The sequence below is a fragment of the Pituophis catenifer genome, unplaced genomic scaffold (assembly GCF_029215685.1).
Source record: "Pituophis catenifer annectens isolate HBS135680 unplaced genomic scaffold, rPitCat1.0.hap2 SCAF_10, whole genome shotgun sequence".
NCBI classification, from domain to species: Eukaryota; Metazoa; Chordata; class Lepidosauria; order Squamata; family Colubridae; genus Pituophis; species Pituophis catenifer.
In genome coordinates, this window is record NW_027256890.1 from 9,424,730 (window position 1) to 9,438,815 (window position 14,086).

Consider the following 14,086-nt stretch of genomic DNA (forward strand, 5'->3'; position numbering starts at 1 on the left):
GAAGCTTTCTTCGGGGGGGGGGGATTTTATTACGAAAGGCTTTCTGCGCAACGGCGGATCATACAAAATAAGCTGCGAGGGCCGCCATCTTGTCTTTCGGCTTCTTAGGGGGCTGCCTTCCCCCGAGCCGCCGGCCCTTGCCGCCTCTTCCTCGCCCTTGCCGTTTCCCCTGCCCGCCCCGGTGCATGGGGTGTTTCATGGCCGCGTGCTTCAATTCCACCAGGTCTTGGAAGACGGGGTCGCAGAAGACGCAGCCGGTGTGCTGGGTCTCGCCGCCGGGCAGAGGTGACTTGGCCTTGTTAAAATCCACGTCCACCAGGGCGGCGTCGCAGGTGTCGCACGTCTCGGCCGACACCCGCACCTTGTGCGCGTTTTCGAAGAAATGCACCACCACGTTGCATTTGTTGCAGGCCATTTTCCACTTAGGCCCGGAGATGGGGTCCAACACCAGCACCCCACTTTCACACTCGACGCACTGGCCGATGCCCAACAGGTTCAGCGAATGTTGGCAGTTGGGGTGGGTGCATTCGTTGCAACCCATTCCTGAATTGGTGGGGAAAGCAAGGAGAAGAAGCTGGATTTTAAAATACAGGTAGTCCTCCACTTACGACAGTTCACGGAGTGACTGTTCAAAGTTGCAATGGCTCTGAACGAAGTGACTTAGGACCGGTTTTCACAGATACCACCTTTCCAGCATTCCCATGGTCATGTGATCAAACTTCAGATGCTTGGCAACTGGCATGGACTTCTGACAGTTGTAATATTCTGGGGTCATGTAATCGATCCCCTTTTGCGGCCTTCTGATGAGCGAAGTCAATGGGGAAGCCCGATTCACTTAACAACTGGGTTACTAAGTTAACAACGTCAGCGATCCCCTTAACAACGTTGGCGAGAAATGTCGTACGATGGGGCAAAACTTCACTTAACGGATGTCTCACTTAGCAAACAGCAAGGTTGGGCAGAGGACTCGCTGTACAGGTAGTCCTCGAGTTACGGCCACCGTTCAGCCCAACTTTTCTGTTGCTAAGTGGTTAAGTAAAGCTTCGCCCCACGGATTGACCTTTCTTGCCACCGTTGTAAAGCGAATCACTGCAGGTGTAAGTGAACGATTTGGTCGTTCAGCGAATCTGGCTTCCCCCGTTGACTTTCCTTGCCAATGTGACAAAAAATGCGCGCGTAAAAAAACCTGTCCTAAGTCACCTTTTTGAGTGCTGCTGTAACTTCGAGCGGTCACTAAACAAGCGGTTATAAGTCAAGGACTTATACAGTCGTTTTCTATAGTTTGTCATGCATTACTCCTTTTTTCTAGGAGATTCAGGCCAATCAAATTTGGGCATAACGGGATCCTTTTTTACCCCAAGTGAAAATACTACCCTGTTTCCCCCAAAATAAGTCATCCCCTGATAATAAGCCCAATCGGGCTTTTGAGCGCAGGGCAACAAGGCCAAGCACTTATTTCAGGGTTCAAAAAAATATAAGAAAGGCCTTATTTTCGGGAAAACACGATTATCTATCTATCTATCTATCTATCTATCTATCTATCTATCTATCTATCTATCCATCCATCCATCCATCCATCTATCTATCTATCTATCTCTATTTACATCTATCTATCTATCTATCTATCTATCTATCTATCTATCTATCTATCTATCTATCCATCCATCCATCCATCCATCCATCCATCTATCTCTATTTACATCTATCTATCTATCTATCTATCTATCTATCTATCTATCTATCTATCTATCTATCTATCTCTACTTACATCTATCTATCTATCTATCCATCCATCCATCCATCCATCCATCCATCCATCCATCCATCCATCCATCTATCTATCTATCTCTATTTACATCTATCTATCTATCTATCTATCTATCTATCTATCTATCTATCTATCTATCTATCTATCTAATCTATCCATCTATCTATCTATCTATCTATCTATCTCTATTTACATCTATCTATCTATCTATCTATCTATCTATCTATCTATCTATCTATCTATCTATCTATCTATCTATTACAGGTACATCCCCTGATAATAAGCCCAATCGGGCTTTTGAGCGCAGGGCAACAAGGCCAAGCGCTTATTTCAGGGTTCAAAAAAATATAAGAAAGGCCTTATTTTGGGGGAAACATGGTATCTTCAGGGATGGATCATGCCTACTTAGCTTGCAGGGTAAAAGTCTTATCAGCCAAATTCCTTCCCTTGAATATCTTCCAGCAATGATGGGAAATTGGGAGAGAACCTAACATTCATTGCAGGAATTGCTGGTCATTGCTGCACCAAAATCTGCAGGAGCCAACTTAGGCCTTGAACAAGGACAGATCCAATTCCAAGTCAACATCGGATCCCTGGCAATCTTCAGAGTCCCAAAATAGTTACACGGATTCCAGCTGAAAGAATCAGCTGCACTGCAGTCATAGCATGCTTAGAATAAAGCAGAGAGAAATCGGTACCAACCAGCATAATGTTATTTCTTAACCTTGGCTACTTGAAGGTAGGTGGACTTCAACTCCCAGAATTCCCCAGCCAGCATGCTTTAAGACGGGTAAGCTTCAACTCCCAAAATTCCCTAGCATGCTTTAAGAGATATGGACTTCAACTCCTAGAATTCCTCAGCCAGCGTGCTTTAAGTTGTGTGGACTTCAACTCCCAGAATTCCCCAGCCAGCATGCTTTAAGAGTGGTGACTTAAACTCCCAGAATTCCCTAATATCTTTTAAGATGGGTAGACACAACTCCCAGAATTCCCCAGCCAGCGTACTTTAAGACGGGTCACTTCAACACCCAGAATCCCCAAGGCAGCATGGTTTAAGAGGAGTGACTTAAATTCCCAGAATTCCCAAATATTTTTTAAGATGGTAGACGTAACTCCCAGAATTCCCCAGCCAGCATGCTTTAAGGAGTGACTTAAAACTCCCAGAATTCCCCAGTATCTTTTAAGATGGGTAGACACAATTCCCAGAATTCCCCAGCAAGCATACTTTAAGAGGAGTGACTTAAAACTCCCAGAATTCCCCACTATCTTTTAAGATGGGTAGATACAATTCCCAGAATTCCCCAGCAAGCATACTTTAAGAGGAGTGACTTAAAACTCCCAGAATTCCCCACTATCTTTTAAGATGGGTAGATACAATTCCCAGAATTCCTCAGCAAGCGTACTTTAAGACGGGTAATTTAAACTCCCAGAATTCGCATGTTTTAAGATGGATAAACTTCCACTCCCAGAATTCCCCAAGCTTTAAGGTGCGTGCACTTCCACTCCCAAAATTCTGGGAGTGGAAGTCCATCCGTCTTCAGTTGGCAAGGTTGAGAAATGCAAGGCCATATATTTAGAATATATAGTTAGACAGTTAGAACAATTAATCAGTGGAACAACTTGCCTCCAGAAGTTGTGAATGCCCCAACACTGGAAGTTTTTAAGAAGAGGTTGGATAACCATTTGTCTGAAGTGGTGTACGGCTTCCTGCCTAAGCAGGGGGTTGGACTAGAAGACCTCCAAGGTCCCTTCCAACTCTATTATTGTATTGTATTGTATTGTATTGTATTGTATTGTATTGTATTGTATTGTATTGTATTGTATTATTATTGTATTGTATTATTATTGTATTGTGCTGTATTGTATTGTACTGTATTGTATTGTATATATACAGTTTATATTTCCTTCTGCGAAATCTCACCTTTCTTCATATCCCTAAAAGGAGGGTTATTGTAACAATAAGGGCACAGCGGGTAACTTTTCCCCCTGGAACCGGAAGACCACAGCACCAGCTCAAAATCATCCAGGGGGCATCGCAACTCTTTGTACAGTTTGATCGTCCCGTTCTGGGGAAGGCTGTAGGTCTCGTCGCAGTGCGAGCAGTGGAGACGGCTTGGTTTGGCCTAAAAAAAAAAAAACAAGAAACAAAAAGACAAAGTTCAAAACTTTTAAGAAAATAAGTTTCTGGATAAGCCAGTTCCCATCAGATCCTGAAATGGCCATTTCATTTTGATTCCATTTTTAGTTAAAATAAAAAAAGTCCATAAAGGATATTTAGTCTTTTATAAAAAACAATTGTAGTTTCCACCTTAACAAACAAATCATTTTTGTTGTTGTTGTTGTTAGTTGAGAAGTTGTGTCCAACCCATCGTGACCCCATGGACAACGTTCCTCCAGGCCTTCCTGTCCTCTACCATCCTCTGGAGTCCATTGAAGCTCACGCCGACTGCTTCGGTGACTCCATCCAGCCACCTCGTTCTCTGTCGTCCCCTTCTTCTTTTGCCCTCCATCGTTCCCAGCATTAGGCTCTTCTCCAGGGAGTCCTTCCTTCTCATTAGGTGGCCAAAGGATTTGAGTTTCATCTTTAGGATCTGGCCTTCTAAAGAGCAGTCAGGGTTGATCTCCTCTAGGACTGACCGGTTTGATTTGATTTGATTTAATTTAATTTATTTAAATCATTTTACCCATTTCTAAATCAAAAGACTACTTGGACTACATTTAAAAAATAAATAAAAGGAAGCTTGTTAAGAGTTTGCAGCAATCCAAACAGCACACAAGTAACGAATTCAGCAGGAGTCATGTATAAAAGAAGCTTCTTTCTATACAGTAATATAAAACATGATGCATGTATACAATACCCATGCAGCAGAAGCCAGAACCAGAAATCACAGAAGCACAGAACAACCGAAGCAATAATGCAAGGACATACCAATTCTATCATACCTAACAGTCAAGCTAAGCCACGCCCAGGCGCCAAAATGGCCGAGTCACCAAACCAGCGGTGAAATCCTCTGAATTCTGCTACTGGTTTTGTGCGTCTGCTTCTGAGTGCGTGCTTCACATGCGCCTGCGTGCCTGAGGCGCATCCGTGCAGCGCTAAAATAGGAACATTTTGAAGCCTTCTGAGTCTGTAACGGTAAGTAGACCAGCGAGGGGGGGATGGACCGCTGTGCCACGCAATTTAGATTAGCTAGAAAGCAGGAAATCCGACGATTTTAGCTGATATAAATCACACGTCACGGCTGCTCATCACCCAGCTGATCATTGGAAATACCGGTTCGCCCAAACCTGTAGCATTTTTTACTACCGGTTCAGGAGAACCGGTCTGAACCGGTAGCATTTCACCCCTGCACCAAACAGTCCCCATTGGCTGGCCTGTTGCCATGTCTATTCCAATTCATGAATTCTTATACACTGACAAAGCTGCCCATAAATAAATCACATCACAGTTCTTTTCCTTTAAAGTCGGCTTAAATTCCAGATTTTCTTTACCTGGATGTATTTCATAAAACGATGACATTTGCCGCATCGGGAGAGGGGCTTTCCTGTGGCAGCCAGAGGTGAAAAAGACACTTCCATTAACTCATCCATACCTGGAGGGAAGGGAGGGCAAGTGGGACAAAAAGGTCAGTAATTTTGAAAGCTCAGACCTCTATCACCCTGTCTGTTCTAAAAAAAAAAAAAAAGGGTATTAAAGAAGGGTGTTTTTTTGCCAAGTAAAAACAATACATATTTAGAGAAAAAGTAAGGAAAAAGTGACAAATAAATAGAAAAGAAATGGAAGGAAGGAAGGAAGGGGAAGAGGAAGGGAAGGAAATGAAAGGAATGGGAGAAAGAAAGAAAGAAAGAAAGAAAGAAAGAAAGAAAGAAAGAAAGAAAGAAAGAAAGAAAGAGAAAGAAAGAAAGAAAGAAAGAAAGATTAAGGAAAAAGTGAGAAATAAATAGAAAAGAAATGGAAAAAAAAGGAAGGAAGGAAGACGGAGGTTGGGAGGGGAAAGGGAAGAGCAAGAGGAAGGGAAGGAAATGAAAGAAATGGAAGAAGGACAGACAGACAGACAGAAAGGAAAGAGAAAGAGAGGAAGGAAGGAAGGAAGGAAGGCGGGAAAAGAAAGAAGGAAGGAAGGAAAAAAGAAACAGAGAGAGACAGAAAGACAGAATGAAAAGAGAGAGAGAGAGAGGAAGAAGGGAAAGAAAGAAAGACAGACAGACAGAAAGAAAGAGGGTTCTGATCTACAGCTGTTATACATTTATATTTTATCCACTCTAGATCTATCTGTAGAACCCTGTAATAATAACTCTTTCGTATTCAGAACCAGAAATAAACCACTGAATAGTTTGACAATTCCTAAGAAGCAAAGTTACGATTCAATGGAGGAATATTTCTCCCCAAAACTACCATGTCATGACTGTAAATTCTTCTTTAAAAAAATAAATAAATCTCTATTTTTATTAAATAAAAAGCAACCAACCAAAAAGGCAAAACAAAGAAAAGAAGGGGGGAGGAAAGAATAAGATTCTTAGGTATCCAGCAGTATAAACCCCTGACTCATACATGTTATTTTTCTTTTAGACTAGACTAGACTAGGAATTACAGAGTTGGAAGGGACCTTGGAGGTCTTCTAGTCCAACCCCCTGCCCAGGCAGGAAACCCTACACCACTTCAGACAAATGGTTATCCAACATCTTCTTAAAAACTTCCAGTGTTGGAGCATTCACAACTTCTGGAGGCAAGTTGTTCCATCGATTAATTGTCCTAACTGTCAGGAAATTTCTCCTTAGTTCTAAGTTGCTTCTCTCCTTGATGAGTTTCCACCCATTGCTTCTTGTCCTGCCCTCAGGTGCTTTGGAGAATAGCTTGACTCCCTCTTCTTTGGGGCAGCCCCTGAGATATTGGAACACTGCTATCCTGTCTCCCCTGCACATTTTAACGACTGCACATTCTAAATAAACGCCAGCCAGGGGAGGAGTTGTTATTATTATTTTTTATTATTATTTATTAAATTTATATACCGCCCTACTCCCGAAGGACTCAGGGCGGTGAACAGCCATAAAAATAAAACATGGAAATACAAAATTTAAAATAGAGATAAAACAAATTAAATAAATTTGGCTGAACCATATTTAAAACCCCAATAATTTAAAACCAAATTTAAAATTCCCATTTAAAAGCGGAGAAGTTTAGGTCAGGCCGGCTTGCTGGAATAGGAACGTCTTAAGCGTGCGACGGAAGGTACGCAGATCCGGAATCCTCCGTATCTCGGGGGGGAGCTCGTTCCAGATAGTAGGTGCCCCCACAGAGAAGGCTCTCCCCCTGGGGGCCGCCAGTCGACATTGTTTGGCCGACGGCACCCGGAGGAGCCCCTCTCTATGGGAGCGTACTGGTCGGTGGGAGGCTATTGGTGGTAGCAGGCGGTCCCGTAGATAACCAGGTCCTAAGCCATGGAGCACTCTAAAGGTGATAACCAAAACCTTGAAGCGCACTCGGAAGACCACCGGGAGCCAGTGCAGCTCGCGCAGGAGGGGCGTTACATGGGAGCGCCACGTCGCTCCCATCACCACCCGCGCAGCTGCACTCTGCGCCAGTTGGAGCCTCCGAGTGCTCCTCAAGGGGAGCCCCATGTAGAGAGCGTTACAGTAGTCCAGACGGGAGGTGACGAGGGCATGAGTGACCGTGCGTAACGAGTCCCGATCCAGAAAGGGACGCAACTGGCGGATCAGGCGAACCTGATGAAAAATCCTCCCGGTCACGGCCGTCAAATGCTCTTCTAAAGACAGCCGTGAATCCAGGAGGACACCCAAGTTGCGAGCCCTCTCCGTGGGGGCCAATGCTTCGCCCCCAATAGTCAGCGATGGCACCAGCTGACTATATCGGGACGTCGGAAACCACAGCCACTCGGTCTTGGATGGGTTGAGTCTGAGCCTGTTTCTCCCCATCCAGATCCGTACGGCCTCCAGGCACCGGGACATTACTTCAAGGGCATCGTTGGGGTGGTCTGGGGTGGAGATGTACAGCTGGGTGTCGTCAGCGTACTGATGGTACTCCACCCCGAAACCACGGATGATCTCGCCCAGCGGCTTCACATAAATGTTGAACAAAAGGGGCGAGAGGACCGATCCTTGTGGCACCCCACATATAAGGGGCCTCGGGGTCGACCTCTGCCCCCCTGTCAACACAGACTGCGACCGGTCAGAGAGAAAGGAGGAGAACCACCGCAGTACGGTGCCTCCCACCCCCAACCCTTCCAACCGGTGCAGCATGATACCATGGTCGATGGTATCAAAAGCCGCTGAGAGATCTAATAGGACCAGGACAGAGGAACAACCTCTGTCCCGAGCCCTCCAGAGATCATCCACCAACGCGACCAATGCCGTTTCCGTGCTGTACCCAGGCCTGAAGCCCGACTGGAACGGATCTAGATACGTCGTTTCATCCAGGTACCGGGGAAACTGTCGTGCCACCACACTCTCGACAACCTTCGCAACAAAGCGAAGGTTGGAGACTGGACGATAATTAGCCAATATTGCCGGATCCAGGGAAGGCTTCTTGAGGAGAGGTCTCACCACCGCCTCTTTCAAGGCGGCGGGAAAGACACCCTCACTCAATGAAGCATTTATAATCCCCTGGAGCCAGCCTCGCGTCACCTCCCGGGAAGCCAGCACTAACCAGGAGGGGCACGGGTCCAACAAACATGTGGTCGCATTCAGTCTACCCAGAATCCTGTCCACGTCCTCAGGGGTCACAGAGTCAAACTCATCCCAGATAACATTCTCAGGACCTGCCTCCGTCACCCCCACTGGATCTACCCAGTCGGAGTCCAGATCTTCCCGAATCTGAGTGATTTTGTCATACAGATACTGAACAAAGTCCTCGGCTCTTCCCTCCAAGGGGTCCTCCCTCGCTTCCTGGTGGAGCAGGGAGCGGGTCACCCTAAACAGGGCGGCCGGGCGGTTATCTGATGACGCAATAAGAGCAGCAAGATGAGTACGTTTTGCTGCTTTTATCGCCACTAGGTAATTCTTAATATGAGATCTTACCAGTGTCCGGTCAGATTCAGTGCGACTGGCCCTCCAACTACTCTCTAGGCGTCTTTTCCGGCGCTTCATCTCCCTCAGCTCCTCGGTAAACCAAGGAGCCAGGTGAGATCGGCGCCGGGTCAGAGGCCGCAAAGGCACGACTCGATCCAGAGCTCCAGCGGCCGCCCTATCCCAGGCGGCCACTAAGTCTCCAGTCGAGGCGTGAGCCAGGACCTCAGGCATTGGCCCAAGCTCCGTCTGGAACCTATCAGGTTCCATCAGGCGCCTGGGGCGGTACCATCTTATCGGTTCCGCCTCCCTGCGGCGGGGAGCAGCGGTTCGAAGATCAAGGCGAAGGAGAGAGTGATCCGACCATGACAAGGGCTCGATGGCTATGTCCCCTATCTCGAGATCACTCAGCCACTGTCCAGAGACAAAAATCAAGTCCAGTGTGTTTCCCCCCATGTGCGTAGGGCCATGAATTAGCTGGGTCAGATCCATAGCCGTCATGGAAGCCATGAACTCCCGAGCCACCTCAGACGTCTCACCCACGGACGGCAGGTTGAAATCCCCCATGACCATAAGTCTGGGGGTATCAACCGCCACCGCGGCGATAACGTTGAGTAGCTCGGGCAGGGCTGCTGCCACGTGGCAGGGAGCCAGGTACGTGATCAGCAAACCCATCTGAACCCCGTGACTCCACTTCACAAGGAGGGTCTCACAACCGGCCGTCTGAGGAACAGTGGCCTCCCTCGGCCTAAAACCTTCTCTAATAATAACCGCTACTCCCCCGCCCCTCCCCTGAGACCTCGGTTGATGGAATGCGTGGAAGCCTGGTGGGCACATTTCTACCAGAGGGACCCCTCCCTCCAGGCCCAACCAGGTCTCCGTAAGCCCTGCCAGGTCCACTCCCCCCTCCAGAACAAGATCACAAATGAGGGGGGCTTTATTTACTGCGGACCTGGCATTGCACAACATCAGCCGAAGGCCCGGGCCCTGAGGGTCTGTGCAACCTGGAGAACGAGTGGAGCCTTGGGGGCCGGAGCACGCTACCGCATGGAGACAGCGGGTGCGCGCTCCCTTAACATGATATGGCCCCCTGCTCCCGCCATATCTACCCCTCCCCCTCACAGTACCGATGGTAAAAACACAATCTGGACAAGCTCGACCCCCCCCATTTCCTCCGGAACTCCCACCCCCCCCGCCGCATATAGTGGCCAGGCCTGACCTTCCCCTTGGTGGGTTATCCCCCAAACCCACTACCCTAGTTCCAGTTTTACCTCCCCCCCCCCCTGGGACCCCTTAAAATTTTTTCCAAAAATTTACATAAAAAACCCCTCAACCCCCTCTTCGCCGCATGCCACCTCTCTGGGTCCCAAGACCCGTCATTGAGGTAGGCCCTCGATAACGTAGAGGGCCAGGCTTGCGAGAGGGGGGAGTCTCGCAATGCAAGAAGCTGTGCCCTTCGGTACATCTAAGCTCTGAGGTAGTGATAAGGTATGGCCCAGGGCTCCATGATAGTCCAAATTGTCCTGAAAAAGGCAGGTTGACCATAAGCGGAAGAGTCTCCACTGTCCTCTCACGGCAGTGGAGGAGTCCAATGTTCCAACCAATTCGAGGGTAATCGTCCAACCAGCCTCTCACGATGGTTGGACAACTCGCCATGGGGAAGATGGTACATCCCATCGATAGTGAAACAATGATAGAAACCGGCTCCGTTCGTCCTCCTGTAAGCTGCCATTTTTTCATACAGCCAGCGTGCTAGATAACAAACAGAGCCAGGTCCAAAGTCTCCAGAAGAAAGAAGCTGTCCACAGTATTTATACAGGTAGCGTATAGATGGATAGTACAAGCAAGCGGATAGATGGGAAATAGGTGGGAGCCACCTCCATCAAGCAGATAACTGGCAGGGCAAGCATGTTAGTCATAGGGCCTGATAATGGCCCAGCTAGGATGGGGGGGGGGGAAGAGGCCTACCTGCGATGGAATCCACAAAGTAGTGGAACTTCCTTTTGAAGATATCCAAGGTGTGCTCCAGCACCTGATGGAAGTTGGCTTTCCCTTGAGAAATTAGGTTGAGCTGCTTCTCCACCGCGCTACGGATGGTCGGGAGCACCAGCTCCGCATCTGAACATGTGGGAAGAGGCCAAAAAAAATGAGATCGATGAAAAGTTTACGGGATGTCCAAGAAAAGTCAGCCTGGGAGAAACAGCCAGGATTTGTTCAAAATGCATGGAATCCTCTTATTATTATTTTTTAATTATTTTTAATTTGATTTATATGCCATCCTTCTCCGGAGACTTAGGGCGGCTTACAGTGCGTTAAGCAATAGCCTTCATACTTTTGTATATTTATACAAAGTCAGCTTATTGCCCCCACAACTGGGTCCTCAATTTTCCCACCTTAGAAAGGATGGAAGGCTGAGTCAACCTTGAGCCTGGCGAGATTCGATCTTACTTTAATTGCAGACAGCTGGTGTTAAATTACAGAGCTCTGTCTGTTGAGCTATCCAGGCTCTTTCTTTAGATCTCTGTTTTGCAAACTCAGCAATTTTAAGAGTAGACTGCGCACCCCCAGAATTTCCCAACCGGGGAGAAATGGGGAATTCTTTTTTTAAAAAAGTTTTTTTATTTTTTTATTTTTTATAAAAATGTCAACTCAATGCGTGCCATATATTCCAATACAAACAAATCTGATCAGATTAAACATGATTATTACATTCAATCAACTTATGAAATTCCCATAACAATACACATCTAGTATATTAGATTACAGTCTATCATTATTCAGTTATTCCATCTATTTCTCATTATTACTTTCATTTTATCAAATAAAATTGTAATACGTTAATATTCCCTTTATTTCTATCCCTTATTCTAGCTTTTAATCATACCACCCTATATGAAAAAGCATCTTTCTTTCTTTCCTGTCTAACTTCTAATCAAGTCACCTGCATACAAAAAGAGAGAAAAAAAGAAAAAGAATAGAGAAGGAGAGACAGGGAAAGACAATTCAAAACAGCAACTGAGAAAAGGAATCTTCCATCCATCATCTCTTGCCTGCTTTATATTTTAATTATTATTTTAATTATTTATATTTTAATTGCTATACTTTAAAAGAAAGAGGGGTAGAAGGAAAAGCAAGTCAAAATAACAATAAAGAAAGGGGGAAAAAAATCATCTACCCATCGTCTCTTGCCCACTTTAATACTTCAATTGCTATGCTTTTTTTTTTTTTTTAACTTGCCTCGGGAATGGGGAATTCTGGGAGTTGACATCCACACGTCTCAAAGCATGCTGGCTAGGGAATTCTGGGAGTTGAAGTCCACCAATCTTAAAACATGAAGACTAGAGAATTCTGGGAGTTGAAGTCTACCAGTCTCAAAGCATGCTGACTAGGGAATTCTAGAAGTTGAAGTCCATCCGTCTTAAAACATCCTGGCTGGAGAATTCTGGGACTTGACCACTTCTCTTCAATTGCCAAGAAAAATAGAGGAACTTCTCCATGTGAGTTAAGAGGGGGTCCTTCAAATAACCTGGCTACAAGATGCAAATTTACTCCTTCAATTTCCCTAGCGTTGTCCTCCCCCACCGCAAAATGCCACATTACCTATTTTGTAGTAGCCGTGTACCAAAACTATGCCCAGGTTGGTAGGTTTCAGTCTGCGGCCGCCTTCCACAGTGACGTAGTTGCGTTGGCAGATGTTGTTGATATGGACTGGAATGCTGGCATCCGTTCCTAACAATAATACAGTATTAATTACATGAAGTATTGATACCACTTTATAATGCCTTGGTAAGGCCACATTGGAATACTGCATCCAGTTTTGGTCGCCACAATGTTAAAAAAGATGTGGACACTCTAGAAAGAGTGCAGAGAACAGCAACAGAGGGGACTGGAGGCTAAAACATATGAAGGACGGTTGCAGGAACTGGGTATGTCTAGTTTGATGAAAAGAAGGACTAGGGGAGACATGATAGCAGTCTTTAAATATCTCAGGGGCTGCCACAAAGAAGAGGGAGTCAAGCTATTCTCCAAAGCACCTGAGGGCAGGACAAGAAGCAACAGATGGAAACTAATCAAGAAGAGAAGCAACGTAGAACTAAGGAGGTCAACCTTACCATCGCCACCTCCTCATACTTCCTAAACCTTGGAAGAAACGTGAGATGACCATCGTCTGAAGAAAGATCCTTTCCACCACCAACTTATGCTAAGCATGCCACCAAAAAGGACCATTTCCTACCTATCCCATGTTTTTCCATCAACGTGATGAGTTCAGCTTCCGTCAAATAATCGGGCGGGCAGGTCTGCTTCTCCAGGAGCTTCACTTCGCTCACAGGGAAGAGGTCTCCTCGATCACAGCTGGGGAGGCTCTCTTCCAACGGGATGCTTTGCCAAGGCATAACTTCAGTAAACCCTGTAAGGGATTTTTTTAAAAAAAGAAAAAAAAAAGCAAGTGGTGATTCTGCACTAATCTTAGCTAATTTTTTAAAAAGAGCTAAGTAATATTTTTCATAATTTTTATATTCAAAGGTTTATAAAGAACAAGGGAGGGAGGGAGGAAGGAAGGAAGGTTGGAAGGAAGGAAGATTTATTTTAAAAAAGCAAGTGGTGATTCTGAACGAATCTTAGCTATTTTTTAAAAAGAGCTTAGTAATGCTTTTCATAATTTTTGTATTACAAGGTTTATAAAGGAAGGAAGGAAATGAAAAGAAAAAAACAAAAAAATAAAAAGGGAAGGAGAAAAAGAAAGGAAAGGAGGAAAGGAAAGGGAAGGGAAGGAAAGGAGAGAGAGAAAGAAAGACATACAGACAGGAAAGGAAGAAAGGAAAGGAAAGAGAGAGAGAAAGAAAGAGACGTACAGACAGGAAAGGAAGAAAGGAAAGGAAAGGAAAGGAAAGGAAAGGAAAGGAAAGGAAAGGAAAGGAAAGGAAAGGAAAGGAAAGGAAAGGAAAAGAGAGGGAGAGAAAGAAAGAAAGAGACATACTGACAGGAAAGGAAAGGAAAGGAAAGGAAAGGAAAGGAAAGGAAAGGAAAGAAAGAAAGAAAGAAAGAAAGAAAGAAAGAAAGAAAGAAAGAAAGAAAGAGAAGCAAAAGTACAACAAGAAAAAAAAATCTGTCCCAAGACCGTGTCTTAACCTCTTTCCTACCTGGCGAAAGAACTGTCTTTCCTATGCAGGTGAAACGTTCCGAGGCAACGCTGCACGCAATAGTAGTTTGAAGGTATTTGCAGTCAGCACTGATAGTGGCGATAAAGTGTCTTGTAATGTATTCGTAGAGCCTCCATCCATCACCCCCTGGAAA

The 14,086-nt window shown here is 45.6% G+C and overlaps 1 protein-coding gene across 1 annotated transcript in view; it reads right to left on the reverse strand.

Moving 5' to 3' along the window:
* Window positions 1-23: 23 nt before the first annotated feature.
* The window catches only part of TOP3B (DNA topoisomerase III beta), a 32,026-nt gene continuing 17,963 nt past the window's right edge, over window positions 24-14,086 (reverse strand). Inside the window, exons 12-18 of the mRNA XM_070950934.1 lie at window positions 13,933-14,079; window positions 13,026-13,199; window positions 12,392-12,520; window positions 10,760-10,909; window positions 5,261-5,361; window positions 3,690-3,891; window positions 24-543 (exon numbers count right to left, since the gene is read on the reverse strand). Of these exons, the coding sequence (XP_070807035.1) occupies window positions 59-543; window positions 3,690-3,891; window positions 5,261-5,361; window positions 10,760-10,909; window positions 12,392-12,520; window positions 13,026-13,199; window positions 13,933-14,079 (1,388 nt within the window). The 3' untranslated portion in view covers window positions 24-58. The remainder of the gene's footprint in view (window positions 544-3,689; window positions 3,892-5,260; window positions 5,362-10,759; window positions 10,910-12,391; window positions 12,521-13,025; window positions 13,200-13,932; window positions 14,080-14,086) is intronic.